Below are 19457 nucleotides of genomic sequence, written 5' to 3'. Positions count from 1 at the left end.
TCAGCCCTTGTGGTTCTAGGGGCAAATAAAGTAGTTACCTTACTTGCTTATATTCGGGCATGTAGAAGTTGTGTATATACAGGTTCTATGAATTTCTGTAGTCTTTAAAATTACTTTTTTAAAAAACATCATTAAGTCAGTTTGCTTCCCTAATTCAGACAGTAAAGCAGGGGTGGGGAACCTCAGGCCCGGCGGTCTAAGTTGCCTGCCCACCCGCCTGGCGGCTTTGCCAGGAGTCAAGTACAGGGAAGAGGTCGGTAGTTCTCGCGAGATTCCTCTTAATCAACAGCAGCCGGAGACTGTCAGACCTATTCAGCGGCAGCCGCCGGAGCGTGGGACGGCTGCAGCAGGAATTTTTTACATATGGCCCCCGAAGGATTTTTACCCATACAAACGGCCCTTGGCACAAAAAAGGTTATCCACCGCTGCAGTAAAGTATAAGCAAATACTACAACAGGTAGGAAAAAAACACCAAAAGAGTACCAATAGTGTAGCAGTTCATCAAAAATGTAAAACAATTATCTCTGCAATGTAATTGTCTCTGTAATGTCCTATAAAAAGACACTGGCGCCGATAGCACCCACAGGCTGCTCCTTTGTTAGTATCTCATTAAATGATATTTATTCCATACGAAGATAAAACATGTATAATGGTTCATACATCCTCAAAAAAAAAAGTGTTACACTAAGTGGGTATCCTCTTTAGGAACAGATTTGAGTGAAGACACAACAGGTGGGTCAAAATCATGCTGCACTGCAGTCGGGCAGCTGTAACAGGTGCAGAGAGAGTTCAATTTGTGGGAGTTATTTTGTTTCTGTGCAGGGCAAAAACACCGGTATTTATTCTTACACTGCAATTTATATTTCAGTATGAACACACCCCACCCAAATCTAACACTCTCTGCACCTGTTACATCTGCCCCAACTGCAGCGCAGCATGGTTTGATTGACAGGAAGCCGGGGTTTATGGGTGGTAATCGTCCATTTTCAGGTAGTGTGTGTGTGTGTAGGCGTGCTCTGGCGTTTTCAGGGAGTGTCTGTGACATCAGCACCGGGCTTGATCTTCCTGTTTCCATCGCACAGTTGTGGGACGGTCAGAGGTACGCACACACCGAACACACTGGAAAAATCAATCGATGGAGAGTGAGTTGCAAATAGGCAACCAATCAGAATCTACTTATTTATTAGCACCTTATTTATTTATTATTATTTATTACCAGTTATTTATATAGCGAACACATATTCCGCAGCAAGGATAGAATCTAATTGATTGCCCATAGCAACCAATAGCCCATAACCCCTTATCCATGGTCAGCCTGCATCTCCAGGACAATGATGGAAACGGCGGCTCTAGCTGTTAGGCCACGCCCCCTATCTGGCTTCGTTCTTTACCATGAGGATACACCCCCCTTTTTTACCGGCATGTGGCTTCTCTGTGAGCACAGATTATGCAACACCAGGGGCGAAATGTAATAGGGTGCGATTTTTAGACATGTGCGATTTTTGGTCAAAAAACGGCCGAAATCGCACATTTTCCGAAAATCGCACATTTAATAGGTTGAAAATCACGGTAAAAATCACACTTTTTACCGCGAAATCGCACTTTTGAAAGTGGCGATTTTTAGTCACATTTCAAATCGCATCCAGATGTTTTCCCATATATACAAGTATACAACTCGCAAATGTAATAGGGTGCGATTTTTGGTAAATGTTACCAAAAATCGCAAAAAAAATAGACCAGGTTCTGACAGGCGAATTTGACAGAACCATGCACAGATCATTGAGATCTGTGCATGGTCCTGTTAATAAAAATGTGTAAAAGTGTTTTTATTAAAAAAAAAAAGGCGTGGGGTCCCCCCTCCTAAGCATAACCAGCCCCGGGCTCATTGAGCCGGACCTGGTTCCAAAAATACGGGGGGACAAAAAGCATAGGGGTCCCCCGTATTTCTGAAACCAGCCCCGGACTCTTGGACCGGTCCTGGTTCCAAAAATACGGGGGACAAAAAATCTGGGGGTCCCCCGTATTTTGAAACCAGCACTGGGCTCCAACAGCCCGCGGTGTCATGCCACAGCCGGGGGACACTTTTTATACAAGGTCCCCCGGCCAAAACATGAGCACCGTGGCTGGTCAGCCTTGGAAGGGGTACCTGGAGGAGTGGGGACCCCCCCAATAAAGGGGTCCCCCCCCAGGCTTCATCCGTCCAGGGCTGAAGCCCAGGGCTGTCACCGGCGTCCGTGGCCAGTTACATTGCTTTATACCGGAGAACTACAAGTGCCAGCAGACCTCCCCCGCATGCTGGGACTTGGAGAACCACAAGTCCCAGCATGCGGGGCATTAATGGGCCCGTTGGGACTTGTAGTCCACCTGTAAAAAGAATGTTTATAAAAAACACACACACAGAGAAGTAAAAGTTTATTACACACACACCTCACTTTTACACCAGCGTTACTTACCATTCCTGGATCCAGCGCTGGTCTGGCTGCTTCACAGCCGGCTCCCCCCGCACTGACAGGCAGCGGAGAGAACCGTCTTTCTCCATTGCCTCTAACAGCTTCTGTAGCGCTGTTCCAGCGCTACAGAGGCTGAGAGCGCGATTGGTCGATACGTCTCCATGGAGACGCATAGCTCAGTCCTGATTGGCTGAGCTATGCGTCTCCATGGAGACGCATAGCTCAGCCAATCGCGCTCTCAGCCTCTGTAGCACTGGGACAGCGCTACAGAAGCTGTTAGAGGCAACGGAGAGAGCCGGTTCTCCCCGCTGCCTGTCAGTGCGGGGGGAGCCGGCTGTGAAGCAGCCAGACCAGCGCTGGATCCAGGAATGGCAAGTAACGCTGGTGTAAAAGTGAGGTGTGTGTGTAATAAACTTTTACTTCTCTGTGTGTGTTTTTTAAAAACATTCTTTTTACAGGTGGACTACAAGTCCCAGCGGGCCCATTAATGCCCCGCATGCTGGGACTTGTGGTTCTCCAAGTCCCAGCATGCGGGGGAGGTCTGCTGGCAATTGTAGTTCTCCGGTATAAAGCAATGTAACGTATGATCGATTTAACCCTATCAGGCCGGCATCCACTGGCCACGGACGCCGGTGACAGCCCCAGGCTTCAGCCCTGGACGGTTGAAGCCTGGAGGGGGGGACCCCTTTATTGGGGGATCCCCACTCCTCCAGGTACCCCGTCCAAGGCTGACCAGCCACGGTGCTCATGTTTTGCCCGGGGGACCTTGTATAAAAAGTGTCCCCCGGCTGTGGCATGACACCGTGGGCTGTTGGAGCCCGGTGCTGGTTTCAAAATATGGGGGACCCCCAGATTTTTTGTCCACCGTATTTTTGGAACCAGGACCGGTCCAAGAGTCCGGGGCTGGTATCAGAAATACGGGGGGCCCCTATGCTTTTTGTCCCCCCGTATTTTTGGAACCAGGTCCGGCTCAATGAGCCCGGGGCTGGTTATGCTTAGGAGGGGGGACCCCACGCCATTTTTTTTTAAACTTTTTTTTTTAGCACAAAATCGCATTTATGAAAATGTGCACATTTTCATGACTGAAAATGCGCACATTTTCATGACTAAAAATCGCCCGAAATCGCGGCAAATCGCATTTTTTGCCGCAAATTTCGCATCTCATTACATATGCGAATTCACGGCAAAAAATGCGATTTTTAAAGGTGCGATTTGGTGCGATTTTTTTTTAGTCTAAAAAATCGCACTCTATTACATTTCGCCCCAGGTGTCTATAAAGGTGCGGAAGTCGCTGCTCAAGACAGCTTACCTGCATGAAAGTCCAAGGAGGTAGTGGGTGACAAAAGAGCCCGTAATGCAGTATATAATGGTGTTCTACACATCAGTATAGTTTCAGTGATTTAGGTCCTTTAGGTTATTTCATCATTGCTCTGTCAAATTACGTCCAAAGTGTATTTGGAACAGTTTCAATTTCCTATTTTGTTCAGCAAAATTGTTTGAGGATTTCAAAACCCTGATGTGTTTACTGAATCGTCTGATGTCAGGGTTCCTGATAACGAACATAATATTTCTTATCATATTAACCTTAATATTCATTAACCCGACATTCAACCACCAATTAATGAACAATATTCTTTTATAAATAACGAGGAAGCTTCTGTATGACTGAAACATCTCTTCCATTTAAAATGTTCTTTATAATGAATAGATTTGTATCAAATATCTCAATTTACTAGATCTAGTATTTATGATTGTTCAATTGCATTATGTTCAAATACATCGGAACTCCTCTGCCGGGGCTGTGATATCTAGATCGGAAGACTCAGACACTGTCCCTGGTATAAATATCAAATGCTCCCACCCAACCCCCACCGATTGCCCTGTGCTGGGCAACCCCACCCCACCCCTTTGTCCCACCCCAAGATGTTCCCCCACATTACTTAGCTGTAAAGCCAGGTGGAGGTCAGCCATGTTTGCCTTGTCCTGGCCACCCCACAAAACGCTCAGTCCCGACCTGTAAAAAGTTGGTTGCCGCCCCCCCGTCTTTACTAAAACCGTGATAGTGATGTGATTGCAGTCCAAGTCGGCGACCATCTAAAGATGTGGAAGGTACACGCATATAAAAGTGACTTTTAAGTTACTTACATATGCGTGCACGCTGGGACGGATATGGGCGGGCAGCTGACATCCGGTGATGTAATCTGCCCGCTCCAGCATCACGACCTCATTACCATGAGAACGCCAAGCGTTCTCATGGGAACGCCCATGGAATGCTGGGCGATCTCATATGGTAATGAGGCAGCCCGGCTCCCCCCGCCCTTCTCTGCCCCCCACATGCTGACATGGGTGCGTACACCTGGCGAACCGAAAGTTTGCCGTGGGTGCTCGCAGCCTACGTCTGCGCATGCACAGAAACCTGCCTACGCATGCGCAGATGCGCAACATCGGACCAAACAAACTTGAATAACCCCCTCAGAGTGATGCAGCAAGGATGCTATGCATTGCACCAGAGAGGTGGAAGTTTTTTTAATCTTAATAATAATTGAGACACTGTAAATAATATTTTTTAAAACTGTTATTTTTGTCTGTAGATCTTGGCAGCCCCCCTTGGCAGCCCCCTTAAGCCTAAAGGCAGGAGCCGCCGCGGCTGCTTTCCCTGGAGGTGCCCTGCATTCTTCCCTTTACAACCCACAACAGAGTGCAAGGCAGCAATGTGGGGAAGTATGCCTCAAGGGAAGGTATGGGGTGAGGTCTTAGAAGTTCCACATTTACCACCTGCATTAAGTACAAGGATCCTCATAGACATTCCTAATTTTTTTGATAGGCAGACTTGGTGGCGCCCCCAGATCCCGGCGCCCTAGGCAGCTGCCTAATGGTAGAGCCAGCCCTGCTCCCACCTGCTGCTGGCTCCATGCAAATGATTGCTGCCCCTTGATGGGGCATTGCTGGTGCAGTGCAACATGAAGTATCAGCGCACACATACGTTCTACCCACGCTGATGATTTCCCCTGTAGCAGAGTACAGGTGCCACTGAGGATGCAGGCACCAATGGACTGCTGTACAGGGAGGGATGAGGAGCCCAGAAAGGCCACTATAAATCTCTCTGACCCGAACACAACACGACATCCGAGGGCACACTCCGTGTAACGCATTCGCCCTCGGGTTTTTTGGAATCTTTTATACTGTACATGAAAATAAATACTCACCAAGTGAACTTTGTTATTGCGTGCGAACTGCACAATTGGGCCCCCAGTGTCTGGATATTACAAAACAGATTTATTTAACCAATGTGACTGTTTTACAATACAAAGCAAACATGAGACATGCACTGGTACATATCAGATCCAATGTACTGAGACATTCATTAACTCATTGGCAACTGATGTTACTACAACGCATCCCCTTATATACCAAGGGCGCATCGCTGGGATATAAAATCATTTCTCAGCGTAAGGATGGTGTCCAAGCGCTCTAGACCGTGGGTGACCACCTTCCTGGTTCTCTTCTTGTTTCTGCACGGTAAGTCACTGTCCTGCACTTAAGATATTATATATATATATATAACCAGCAGGAAGAAGGCGGCACTCTCACAGACTTGTATTGAAGTTTAAAAGTCCTTTCTTTCAGCGGTCCTACGCCGTTACGGAGTTACCTCCGTCATCAGGGACACAAATGCATCAAACAAACACAGGCAATAAATACCTATACACATAGAAAACACTCCCCCCACTACCCCACCGATTGGTTGCGCACTCACCATCCCCCGCCCGCCAGCGTCCCGCCGCACACCTGTCCAGCCTGCATAGATCAGACTGCACCCGGCACGCTACAGTGTAGAGAACAGGCCCCTCTCACTGACCTGTACTTCCGCACCACGTGACCGGGCAGACTTCCCAATGCAATTGGATGGAACAGGCGCGCGTCATCAACACAAGCCAGGGTGCCTCAGTGCGCAACACCATCGGTTCCTATGGAAACAATAACAAACACATTACATACAGTTAAAAACACTGATAAAACAGCGATCAAAAGAATTAAAATATAAAAATGGAAAATCCGCATTCACATGAATATAGTATATATATATATAACCACCCACAATCTTATGGGATATAGCATGAAGTATAGCTACAGTATTAATGCTTTATAAATACTCCAGCCTACAATTTAAAGAGACATGGCATAGAAAAAATGAGCATACATATAAATGACAACAAAATGAATAATACATAAGACAAAACCAGTACAGCAAAAACAAGCAGCACCTAAAAAACGCAAGGTGGTCAAATGAAGCACTGGAGCCCCAGAGTCTCATTTAACCCACCCGGGGACATAGTTCCCAGAGAGAAAATCCTGCTACTCTCTCTCTGGAGTAGAATCTTATTCCTATTACCCCCTCTGACAGGCAAAGATATATGGTCAATAATCATCGTGCATGTACTTGAAATATTATGTTTAAAGTTAAACAGTAGGCAGTGGCGGGCCACGGGTTGGTCAATATGCCCACTGGATGAGAGAGAGATAGAGTCGCTGGATTTTCTCTTTGGGAACTATGTCCCGGGTGGGTTAAATGAGACTCTGGGGCTCCAGTGCTTCATTTGACCACCTTGTGTTTTTTAGCCGCCGTAAGGGGACGCGCGCGCACGAGATGCGTGTGCGTCCCCTTACAACAGGGCTCCATTTTGCCGCAAGCGGGTGGGGCTTAGTGATTTTGTTCTCTGTTGTTGGAGGGTGTCTGGGTACTCCCTCTTCCCCCCCACATGTGATACTGAATTACCCCAGCACAGAATATGACTACTGTACGTAACCCCTGCAGGGTGCAGGAATAATCTCACCGCTAAATATTCATCTGTGTCACTAGATACAGACAAAAGTCACATATATATAGGGCAATGCGGTCCGGCACTCACTCCTCTGTGACAACTGCCCCGGTGCCCGTCAGGCGGAGATAATGCAGAGAGAAAGAATCAGGCTGGCACTCGTGGGTCTTTGCAAAAAAAATCAGTGTATTCACTGCAGTTAATTGCTGTGAATACACTGATTTTTTTTGCAAAGACCCACGAGTGCCAGCCTGATTCTTTCTCTCTCTCTCTCTCCAGGGCCGAAACTAGGGTTTCCGGCGCCCGGGGCAAGGCAGTCATTTGGTGCCCCCCCCCCCCCGTAGTGATGCTGGTGCGCGCCTCCGGCGCGCACCGACATTTTCGGGGGGCGTGGCCTAATTTGGGGGCGTGGCCTATAATCGCTGCTCTCCCGCGAGGCCACGCCCCCATTTTGCCGCTATGGGGGCATGACCCAGAGGCTCTGTGAGCCTCTAGCCATGCCCCCAGCCCCCTGGCTGCGGGAATAGACACTGTGCGCATGCGCACAGCGTTTATTCCCCGCTGCTTAGTTAGCAGCTGACAGGGGGGACCGGACCAAATGACGCCTTGTCCCTGGCGCCGGAGACCCCCCCCTCCCCGCACAGTCCTCTCACCGCATCTTACTTTGACTTCGTCCGTCTCCTACTAGCGCTGCGGCGGAAAGCGCTGATGACTTCAAAAAGACTTGCCGGACGCTGATTGGCTGAATTCAGCCAATCAGCGTCCGGCAAGTCTTTTCGAAGTCATCAGCGCTTCCTGCAGCCGCGCTAGTAGGAGATGGACGGAGTCAAACATGCCGCTACAGCGTACACACACCGGACCTCACAGCGCCCCTCACCTCCAGCGCCCGGTGCGCGTGACCCCCCAGCCCCCCCCTAGTTACGGCCCTGCTCTCTCTATATATATATATATATATATACATATACAATGAAATCAAGGCGCCTCTGGAGCGTGTCGCTATCTCCAGCTGACGCTATCTCAAGGGCCCAGCCCCCTTCCACAAGACAGCAGCGGGGGCTCGTCCCCTGGGCCGCTCAGCACATATACAGGAAACATACATGTACTGTACACCTGTGTGTAATAGCATATGGATAATAGGGTTGACAGTGTCTAGGTCGACAGTCAAAAGGTCGATACAAGCAAAATGTCGACATGGAAAATATATATATATATATCATACCTGCCACTACATTGCTGGCAGGGTCGTAACTAGCACCTTGTGGCCCCAGAAAAGAGAGAAAGAGTGGGGGTTACATGGAGGGGAGGGGGGGGGGTGAGTGGGGAGGGAGAAAAAGAGAGCAGGTGAAGGGAGAGAAAGAGCAGGGAAGAAAAAGAGGAGGGGGAGACCTGCATTACTTTTTACAGGGGCGTAACTAGACATTCGTAGGCCCCATAGCAAAAGTTTGTAAGGGCCCCCTATTTAGCAACTGATGGTGATACATGTATATAGCATATACAGATTAGACTGTAAACATGGGCCACCTTCAGCTCTGGGCCCCATAGCAGCTGCACCCCTTGCACCTATGGTAGTTACGCCCTTGACTTTTTACATCCTAATCACACAATCCTTTCACAACTCCCCTCAATCCCCCAGTTCATGCTGCCCTGTCCAACCTTTCCCAGTGTATCTGTGTCTCAGCCAGTGCAGGCTGTCTCCTGGGGGCCTGGGTCTCCCACACCACGCCAGGGCTGGTCACCTGGTAGTGACGTCAGCTATGGGTCTTAGCTGCTGCAGCTGGGGCCTGGGTCTCCCACACATTGCAGCGGCATTCGCACCGGGGCTGTTCTGTGGTCACTAGATAGTGACGTCGGCCCCGACGCATCAGAAAGGGGAGAGGGGAAGCTGGATCAGGCAAACTGCTGGTGGCGGAGGGGGCATAGGACGGCACTATACACAGACACTGCCAGTGACGTCAGCTCCGGGTCTCAGCCGCTACAGTCTGCAGCTAGGGCCTTGCCGGTCTCCCATACTGTCACACCGCTGCAGCATTCGCGCTGGGGCTGGTCTGTGAGGGGGGAGCATGAGGCTGGATCAGGCAGATTGCCGGCGGGGGGAAGGGGCATGGGATGGCACCTTCTGCTGACACTGAGAGTGCGGCTGCGGCACTCTTATGACAATGAATGGCGGGCGAACGAGCACGGGTGGACAGTTATGCTGATAGAGCGCATTGGCTTGAGCATTGGGGCCAGTGCCCATCAAGCCCATGCATTAAGCCTGGGAAAAGGGACAACAAGAGGTTTTTTTATCTGACTTGTTCATACTTTACCATCCCAGTGGGCATAGAGGGAGAATATAATAGTGTGGCAAGCCATGCAAGGGGATGCGTTACACTCAGGGCCGATGGCCTTGTGGGCCGATTTTGTGCAGCCACGGGGTAGCAGAGGCTGCTCCTGGCCGTGGTCTTTTGCTGCCATGTGTGCCCGCCGACTTCCCATTGAGGTGGAAGCTGCCTCTCCTCACCATCCAGTGGCATGCTGGGACAGGGGGCAGGGGACCATGTCTCGGTTTCCTAGTGTTTTTGGCCACTTTAAAATGCCCTGGTGGTCCTGTGTGTCTTGTGGCTACAGCCGTGGCTGAGACCCTTCAACAGTATAGCAGATGCGGCAGTAAGCGGCGCAGCAGTCACGTGGCCGGGAGAGGGTGCTAAGCAGCCCCGGGGAGAGAATGGCTAGCAGTGGCCGGGGAGTGCAGAGGATCAAGACACAAGCAGCGGCCAGGAAACTGGTGCTGAACAGCCTGGGATCAGGTGCAGAACTTCAGCCGGGGAGCGGGAGCAGAACAGCAGCTGGTGCTGGGGCCAAGAGACCCACTGATGCTGGTGAGAAGACTAGCCTCATCAGTGTGCAGCATATTGTGTAATGGGCATCACGGTGTGCAGCATTTTGTGCAATGGGCATTACGTAGTGCGCTTAATGTGTAATAAGAATTACGATGTGCGGCATAATGTGTAATGGGCACTACAGTGAGCGGCATAATGTGGAATGGGCATAACGGTGTGTTCCATAATGTGGAATGGGCATAACGGTGTGTTCCATAATGTGGAATGGGCATAACGGTGTGTTCCATAATGTGGAATGGCCAGTGTAATGCCTCCTTTTTGGGAGGCCATGCCCCTTTTCGCCGCACAAGGGTCCTTCCTACTACAGGTGGGCCTGTGTTCTCAAAATGCCAGGGCCGATTTCTGGTCCCAGTCTGGCCCTCGTTACACGAATACAGTCACCATGTCCACCTATGTCAACATAGGCAGCCAAAAGGTGAAAAACATATGTCGATCATTTCCCATGTAAAACATTTTCCATGTCGACCTTTTTGTGTCGATCTATTGACTATTGACCTAGACATGAGGGACCTATCATGTGGATCCCGTGTAGTATATGTGCAGACGGGCTTCCTTAACTGGGGTCAGCAGCACAACAGCACGGGACACCGGCATATGGTAAACTATAAAACTAGCCAATGGTAGTCTTGGGGTGGGGTTATAGAAGACAGAGATGCATGTCTGTGTCTTATGCTGCTGCTGCAGCTGCTGATTACCTGGGAAAGGCAGCCAGCACATATATAACATATAACTCTACTAGGTGATTCCTGCAGGCACTCTTCACACCATCATAAGGGGCTGCACCCCCTTAATTTGTAAACTTTTGTAATGTGTGAATCGTGGGAAGGGGGGTAGCATGGGTCCGCAAATTGCGGGAGGGTGGATTGTGGGGGTCCGTGAATGACGGGAGAGGGGGTCGCGGGCAGTGGTGTAACTACCTATTTTGCGCCCCCACTCCCCCTCCCCTCGGCTTCCCCCCCATGCCTGTACCTGCCTGGCCGCATCTGTGGTCATGGACCCATCTCTCCCAGCGCACCGGCTCCTGCTGCTATAATGAAAAGTGACTCTTAGAAAATGGCTGCCCCCATACTGCAGACAAAAAACGGTCTGCAGTATGGGGGCAGCCATTTTCTAAGTGTCCGTTTTCATTATAGCAGCAGGAGCCAGAGCTGGGAGAGATGGGACCGTGACGGCACGGCAGCAGGTACCGGCAGAGACAGCACAGCAGTGGGTAACTATAGCCCCGCAGACCCCAGGCGCCCAAACTTTCTCTGCGCCTCCCCGCCACCGCGGGGGCTGCAGAGCTATAGTTACGCCACTGGTCACGGGGGCCGCGAATCGCGGGAGGGGGGTGCTGTGAATCGTGGGAGAGGGGGTCGATGGGGTCCGCAAATTGCGGGATGGGGGGGTTGTGGGGTCCGTGAATCGTGGGAGGGGGGCACGAATCGCAGGAGGGGGGGCCGTGAATCGCAGGAGGGGCCGTGAATCACGGGGGGGTTGTGGGGGTCTGTGAATCGCGGGAGGGGGAGCCGCGAATCGTGGGAGGGGGGGTCGCGGGGGTCCGGGGGGGGTGACACTCACCTACACCATGGTGGATGGTGGGCGAGTACTGTAGCCCTGGCTGCACGGGGGGAGGTGATGTCAAGGGGGTGGTGGTGTGTATAACACTTGTCTTTTCCCTAGGGGGGGGCAGGTTTGTGTATAACACTGGGTGGGAACTTTGTGTGTATAACGCTGTCAATCACTCCTGTATCCCACCCAGCATTATACACAGAGGGGATGAGTGACAGATCTGGCTAAATATATAAGAGACAAGCATGTTTATTTGTGCTGACTGGCTCCACCTGCAGTCTGTGCTCGGCACTGCAGCCTCCGAATAACTTTGCAGTACATATGTATATATACAATGGGGGAAATTTACGAAGATTGGAGTTCTATATCAGTAACCAATCAGATCCTGTATATTATTATGTAGAGGGTGCTAAAAACAATAGTAGATTCTGATTGGTTGCCCATAGCAACATCACATGTGAAATAGAATACACACCTTAATAAATTTCCCCCATTATCTCTCACATAAAAAAAACACACTTTGGGGCTGATTCTAATCCCCTTCAGAAGGGGGCGAATTCCTTGTTCTACTGTAGGTAAAATCTGCAAATGGTCACAATGCTGGACAATAGCACTCAAAGGTATGGGGTCATTAAGCCGACATGGTCAAAAGGTCAACATAAGCAAGAGATGAAAAACTCATGTTGACCTTTTCCCATGTCAACCTTTTGGGAGTCTTCATTTTGTAATTAATTCTATGAAATACCGTTACATAATCCTTCTTTATTTTTTAGGGAACAACTGTAAAAGCGGTTTGGGATCTACATGGAATGACCGGATGAAAGATATTATGATCAGCATTACAGGCAAGATCCCCCCTGTAGAAGGCATACCAGTTGGACAAATAATTAGCATGGTTTTAAAGGTTTTTTGGCCATCATCTGAACCGGATATCTGGAGCCTCATAAAAGACCAAGTGGCAGGGTTGGTAGATCAGAAGATCCTCGAATTCGAACTTCAGGAGAGAAAAAATGAGATTTATGGTCTACAAAAGACAATGCAGATGTACGTAGAAGCTCAGATCAGAGAGAAAGGTTCCTTAATGTCAGCTATGATCCATGCAAGCAATGAGCTATTCTACAAGCTCACCGACTCTAAAAACTCTGTGCAACTAATCCCGGTGTTGGTCACACATAGTACTCAACACTTACTGATATTAAAGGAGAGGCTTCTTCATGGAAAGGACATGTATGATGAGGACAACACCAAGGTCTGGAGAAATGACCTGGAGAGTCAAATTTCTACATATAAAGATAACATAAACAGAATTTACTCAAAATGGGTAGAGTGGAGAAAGGCAAAAATCACTCTAGACATAGGACTTCATACACCTCCCACTCCCATCCCACCATTTTTTAGATTTGAGCCATACGGGAATGTCTATGACGAGTTGACCAAAGAATCTGCAAATTATTTACATTCTGGTCTTATGGGCCCTAACGATAAGAACTATTTTAGAGCTATATGTGAGGCAGTAAAGAAAAACATGTTTGGTCTTCGGAATGGAGAACTCCTACAGATATTGGTACCAACCTTTTACCTGGATAACTTCCTCCCTGGAAATGAAGATAATCCCTCAGTCATACCTGAGTCCATGTCCATTGCTTCATTCGGTCCCATCTCTCCAAGTATTCAGATTATACGGAGTGATGGATATCGCCTATATACACCAGGAAATGACAACACTCAAAATGGTGAAGTTACTGGCTTCAATGTTCGAGAGTGGAACCTCTTAGATGGCTTCCAGGTCATTTATAGCACCCATAGAGGTTCATTTATAGGAAATAGTAGGGGTGGCAAACTCCATGAGGTCCAATTAAATAACAGGCGTGCCAAATCACTCAAGTTTTGTGATAATAACTGCAATATGATTGAAGTAACCATAGGATTCTCCAATGGGGAATCCACTGGACGTCTTGGAAACCGTGGTGGGTGGGATGTGGCTTGTGTAAACACAGGAGGGATAGACACATATGGACTACACAATGTGCGTTTGTCAGGAGGTGGCTGTGATCCTGCTTTGTATCAGATTGAGTTAGATTACAAAGCCTTTCCTACCAGACCTTCTCAAATGGACACACGCCATTTACACGTTCTGGACTTTGCCACTGACCTTTTTAAATATCGTTCGATAACAGAAGAGACAAATTGAGCGCTGCAATGAGACTTAAGAAGAAAAATCTTATTAATTATGCTGCTATTTGGAATCATGGATGTGAAAGCAGTGATTTGAATTAGTGAGAGCAATTTCCAAAGAAAAATGAAAACATGTTGCAATTTGATAATTCATCTCATAATAAAGTTATGAATATGAAACGGTTTCATTTCATTCAAAGAATTGCTTGTCTAATAAAACATCATAAAACATGGATCCAAAAATAGAATGGTAATTATCCCTCTGATACACTGTAGGCTTTCATTCCAGAGCCCAGGAGCATGAGATGTGGAACTGTGTGGTGTGGCCCAGAACTGGTTTTAAAATATCTATTTAGAATATAATTTTGCCAACTTATATGCATTATACTGGTTGGGGGGGGGGTCCTCCATGTGCCCCTCTGATATAATAATCATCTACATGCCCATCTGATACCATCAGAATCCTCCACATGCCCCTCTTTTGCCATCAGAATCCTCCATGTGTACCTCTTGTGAGATCAGATTAATCCACCTGCCCCTTTGATGCCACTCACACTCCTCCACATGCCTCTCTTATGCCATCACACTCCTCCACATGTCCCTCTTATGCCATCAGATTCCTCCACATGTCCCTCTTATGCCATCACACTCCTCCACGCGACCCTCTTATGCCATCACACTCCTCGACATGCCTCTCTTATGCCATCACACTCCTCCACATGCCTCTTATGCCATCAGATTCCTCCACATGTCCCTCTTATGCCATCACACTCCTCCACATGTCCCTCTTATGCCATCAGACTCCTCCACATGTCCCTCTTATGCCATCAGATTCCTCCACATGTCCCTCTTATGTCATCAGACTCCTCCACATGCATATGTTATGCCATCAGACTCCTCCACATGCCTCTCTTATGCCATCACACTCCTCCACATGCCTCTATTATGCCATCCGACTCCTCCACATGCCTCTTAAGCCATCAGACTCCTCCACATGCATCTGTTATGCCATCAGACTCCTCCACATGCCTCTCTTATGCCATCACACTCCTCCACATGCCTCTATTATGCCATCCGACTCCTCCACATGCCTCTTAAGCCATCAGACTCCTCCCCATGCATCTCTTATGCCGTCACACTCCTCCACATGTCCCTCTTATGCCATCCGACTCCTCCACATGCCTCTTAAGCCATCAGACTCCTCCCCATGCATCTCTTATGCCATCAGACTCCTCCACATACCTCTCTTATGCCATCACACTCCTCCACATGCCTCTATTATGCCATCCAACTCCTCCACATGCCTCTCTTATGCCATCAGACTCCTCCACATGCATCTCTTATGCCGTCACACTCCTCCACATGTCCCTCTTATGCCATCAGAGTCCTCCACATGCCTCTCTTATACCATCCAAGTAAGTAAAAGTACAACAAAAGTTTATTTAATTAGCATGGAGTGTCCTGCTGCACATACACCCCAATATCATCAATAGACCCTGAACCTCTAAGCAAGTATGGGTCATAGGGTTGACTCAATGAAAGTCTACATTCATTGGGTTGACCACTGAAGGTCAACAGGGATTAGGTCAACACCTGAATTAGGTCCACACAAGCATTACGCCATCAATGGGAGGGTCGACATGAGCTTTTCACCTTTTTTCCAAATGTTGACACAGTCGACATAGACACCATCTAAGTATACTGAGTCCTTGCATATGGCAGCCTATAATATTCTCGAACCACTCTGTAGTGCATAGTAGGGTATGAAATACCTGTATAGGTTATGTGTAAAATTACACAAAAAGGTGTGATCCCTCCACCGGGCGCAAAAGTGGTGAGTAGTAAAACAATATGTCCCTACTCAGGAGATAGCGTCTCCTCTTCTCCGCCTCCGAACTTCTGGTTCAGTATTTAACAGGGGGGTCGGGGTTCAGCAATCAGACATCTCCCCATCACTACTTCTTGGATCCACTCATCCTCCTGTGTATGCGCGTGCTTTCCCAGGTGTATATACCAGGGGTAGCAACAGGGGGTAAAACACAGTTGGATCCAAATATAGTGTAGTCATTTACTGAAAATTATTAAAATGTATTGCACAAAGTAAAATAAAGCCAAGTAGCATACAGGATAAACTGACCCAGAAGTTCAGAGGCAGAACTCAATCCCTACATGACTCAATCCAGGAGGGACAAACTGTATACTAACATCCCTCCCAACATGTCCCAATCCAAGACGGACATACACTAACATCCCTCCCAACATGTCCCAATCCAAGAGGGACATACACTAACATTCCTCCAAAAATGTCCCAATCCAGGAGGGACATACACTAACATCCCTCCCCACATGTACCAATCCAGGAGGGACAAAGACTAACATCCCTCCCAACATGTCCCAATCCAAGAGGGACATACACTAACTTCCCTCTCAACATGACTCAATCCAGGAGGGACATAGACTAACATCCCTCCCAACATGTCCCAATCCAAGAGGGACATGCACTAACATTCCTTCAAACATGTCTCAATCCAGGAGGGACATACACTAACATCCCTCCCCACATGTACCAATCCAGGAGGGACATACACTAACATCCCTCCCAACATGACTCAATCCAGGGGGGACATATACTAACATCCTTCCCCACATGTCCCAATCCAGCAGGGTCATACACTACCAACATGTCCCAGTCCAGGAGGGACATACACTAACCTCCCTCCCAACATGTCCCAAACCAGGAAGGACATTTACTAACATCCCTCCCAAAATGTCCTAAACCAGGAGGGACATGCACTAGCATTCCTCCAAACATGTCTCAATCCAGGAGGGACATACACGAACATCCCTCCCCACAAGTACCAATCCAGGAGGACATACACTAACATCCCTCCCAACATGACTCAATCCAGGAGGGACATACACTAACATTCTTCCCCACATGTCCCAATCCAGGAGGGTCATACACTACCAACATGTCCCAGTCCAGGAGGGACATACACTAACCTCCCTCCCAATATGTACCAAACCAAGAGGGACATACACTAACATCCCTCCAAACTTGATTCAATCCAGAAGAGGCATAAAATAACATCCCTCCCCACATGTCCCAATCCAGGAGGGACATACACTTACAATGTGTCCCAATCCAGGAGGGACATAAACTAACATCCCTCCCAACATGTCTAAATCCAGGAGGGACATACACTAACATCCCTCCCAAAATGTCCTAAACCAGGAGGGACATACACTAACATTCCTTCAAACATGTCTCAATCCAGGAGGGACATACACTAACATCCCTCCCCACATGTACCAATCCAGGAGGGACATACACTAACATCAATCCCAACATGACTCAATCCAGGAGGGACATACACTAACATTCTTCCCCACATGTCCCAATCCAGGCTGGTCATACACTACCAACATGTCCCAATCCAGGAGGGACATACACTAACCTCCCTCCCAATATGTCCCAAACCAAGAGGGACATACACTAACCTCTCTCCAAACTTGATTCAATCCAGAAGAGACATAACTTGATTCAATCCAGAAGAGGCCGGCCCGAGCCTAATTGTTTTTTGGTAAGAAAACATTTTAGAGCCCCTCACTGTGTATAATGTGGGTCGAGCTACAATGTGGGTGGAGTATCAATTGATACTTAAAAATAGGGACAGTGTGCACTGGAGGAGAGAGTAAAAATTTAGGACGTTGCTAAATAATAGTACCAATTCACATTACACCACACAGTAGTGCCACTTATACACACTATGCCAGCTAGAGCACCTTAGACACAATGCACCAGCTAGAGCTCCTTAGACACATTGTTTTAGGATATGCACACTGTAATGCTCATTACACATTGTGCCATACACTATAGTGCCCATTACACATTATGCCACACACCATGATGCTCATTGCACATTATTCCACACACCGTGATGCCCATTACATATTAATACACACACTGTGATGCCCATTATATATTATACCACATAAGTGCTGCTTATCTACATGCTCATTACTAGGTGTTTCATGCTCGATAACAGTGGCTTCATGTTTGTTGCCAAGTGGGTTTCATGATTGATGCCACGGGGGAGTGAAATGCTAGTTGTCAAGGGGGAGCTGAATTCTTGTAGAGCAAAGACAGTCCATCTGTATTCAGAGCAGGTCTGCAGCTATTTCAAACCTTGCTTCGGCTCGCAAGCCCATCATAGCTCACGGTCAATGTGTGGTGGAGTAAGGCAGGTGAGGCAGAGCCTTTCCTGTCATGCTAGCACATACGCTAGAGCTTTGAATTTATACAGTAGAAAAAAATACAAAAAAAACTCTGGAGTAAAAAGTCTATGGCAGGTGAGGCAGTGCCTCACCTTGCTACCTTTTCTGCACATCTCTTTTAAAAAACTCAGTGAATCTCCAGCAGTATAAACTGCTGTGCCTGTGTATAATGCCTACATGTACCCCCAGGCTCATATATTGTATGCAAATCTGACTCTGGTACTAGCTAGGGATTTTTTTTAGAGATTTACCTCACCACACGTCCATGCACGGTCCGGCAGCTAATCAGGAGCGGCAGTGGTGGCTCGCAGCTAGGGTGTGCATCCAGGGGGCAGCCGGTGTTGAAAAATGTTTACATCCCCCTCGTAGGGTGGGAACTGGCATGTTGTCGCCCTTGTCCTGTGCTGGGGCAGCTCCAAGGATTCGCAAAACTACAAAATAGTCAGAATTAGGTCCTGCTAACATAATGGCAACCATCCTCAAACCATCAGGCCTAGGGAGGGGATGCCAACAATTTTTCTAGCTTTAATATACTGAATTTTATAGGTTGGGGAATCTCAGAGGTCCATCACATCATACCGTATGGTTCCCAATAAAAGCAAAATCCTAGGAGAAGCAGTTACACAACAAATAACCCATTATACTGTACCACCGGAATCGGGACATCTGTCAGAATGAACTTAGGTCTACAGTCATTAGGTCGACCCCACTAGGTCGGCTGGCAGGAAGGTCGACCTGAGTTAAGGTCGACATGGGCCAAGCTCGACATGACTTAAGGTCGAATTTGCATAAAGGTCGACATGAGGAAGGTCGACTGGTCATACGGTCGACATGGGTTTTTCACTGTTTTTTGATCCGAATGTCGACACAGTCGACATGGACACAGTTGGCAATGAGAATCGGACCCTCGCATCGCTCGCTTCGCTCGCGATGCTTCGGGCACGGTGCCTCGCTGCGCTCGGCACACTATTTTATTCTCCCACCACGCCCTAGTGGATGGTAGGGCATGAAATACCGCCTGTCGGCACATGTCGGCTCAAAAAACAGTGAAAAACCCATGTCGACCTTATGACCAGTCGACCTTCCTCATGTCGACCTTTAGGCAAATTCGACCTTAAGTCATGTCGACCTTGGCCCATGTCGACCTTAAGTCAGGTCGACCTTCCTGCCAGTCGACCTAGTGGGGTCGACCTAATGACTGTAGACCTAAGTTTATTCTAATAGATGACCGCTTCCCGTACCACCACATATTTTCCTTATGTATTTGCAGTAATGGGATTTTACATGCTGATATCCGTTTTCAG

The 19457-nt window shown here is 48.2% G+C and overlaps 1 protein-coding gene across 1 annotated transcript; it reads left to right on the top strand.

Moving 5' to 3' along the window:
• The first annotated feature begins 5811 nt into the window (after positions 1–5811).
• On the top strand, positions 5812–14055 carry LOC146075986 (uncharacterized). Its single transcript, XM_083185737.1, has 2 exons — positions 5812–5969; positions 12474–14055. The coding sequence occupies exons 1-2, from the start codon at positions 5906–5908 to the stop codon at positions 13889–13891; spliced, it is 1482 nt and encodes a 493-aa protein (XP_083041863.1). The 5' UTR covers positions 5812–5905; the 3' UTR covers positions 13892–14055.
• Positions 14056–19457: the final 5402 nt, after the last annotated feature.

Source organism: Crinia signifera, chromosome 4 (genome assembly GCF_055691185.1).
Source record: "Crinia signifera chromosome 4, ASM5569118v1, whole genome shotgun sequence".
Lineage (NCBI taxonomy): Eukaryota > Metazoa > Chordata > Amphibia > Anura > Myobatrachidae > Crinia > Crinia signifera.
This window is presented reverse-complemented; position numbering and strand designations above follow the sequence as displayed.

What these genes read in the sequence shown, in the direction of transcription:
- LOC146075986 (XM_083185737.1), top strand. Translation starts at nt 5,906, where the DNA reads ATGGTGTCCAAGCGCTCTAGACCGTGGGTGACCACCTTCCTGGTTCTC. An exon ending in TCTCTTCTTGTTTCTGCACG is followed by an intron (nt 5,970 to 12,473) that starts GTAAGTCACTGT and finishes TTTATTTTTTAG; the next exon opens with GGAACAACTGTAAAAGCGGT.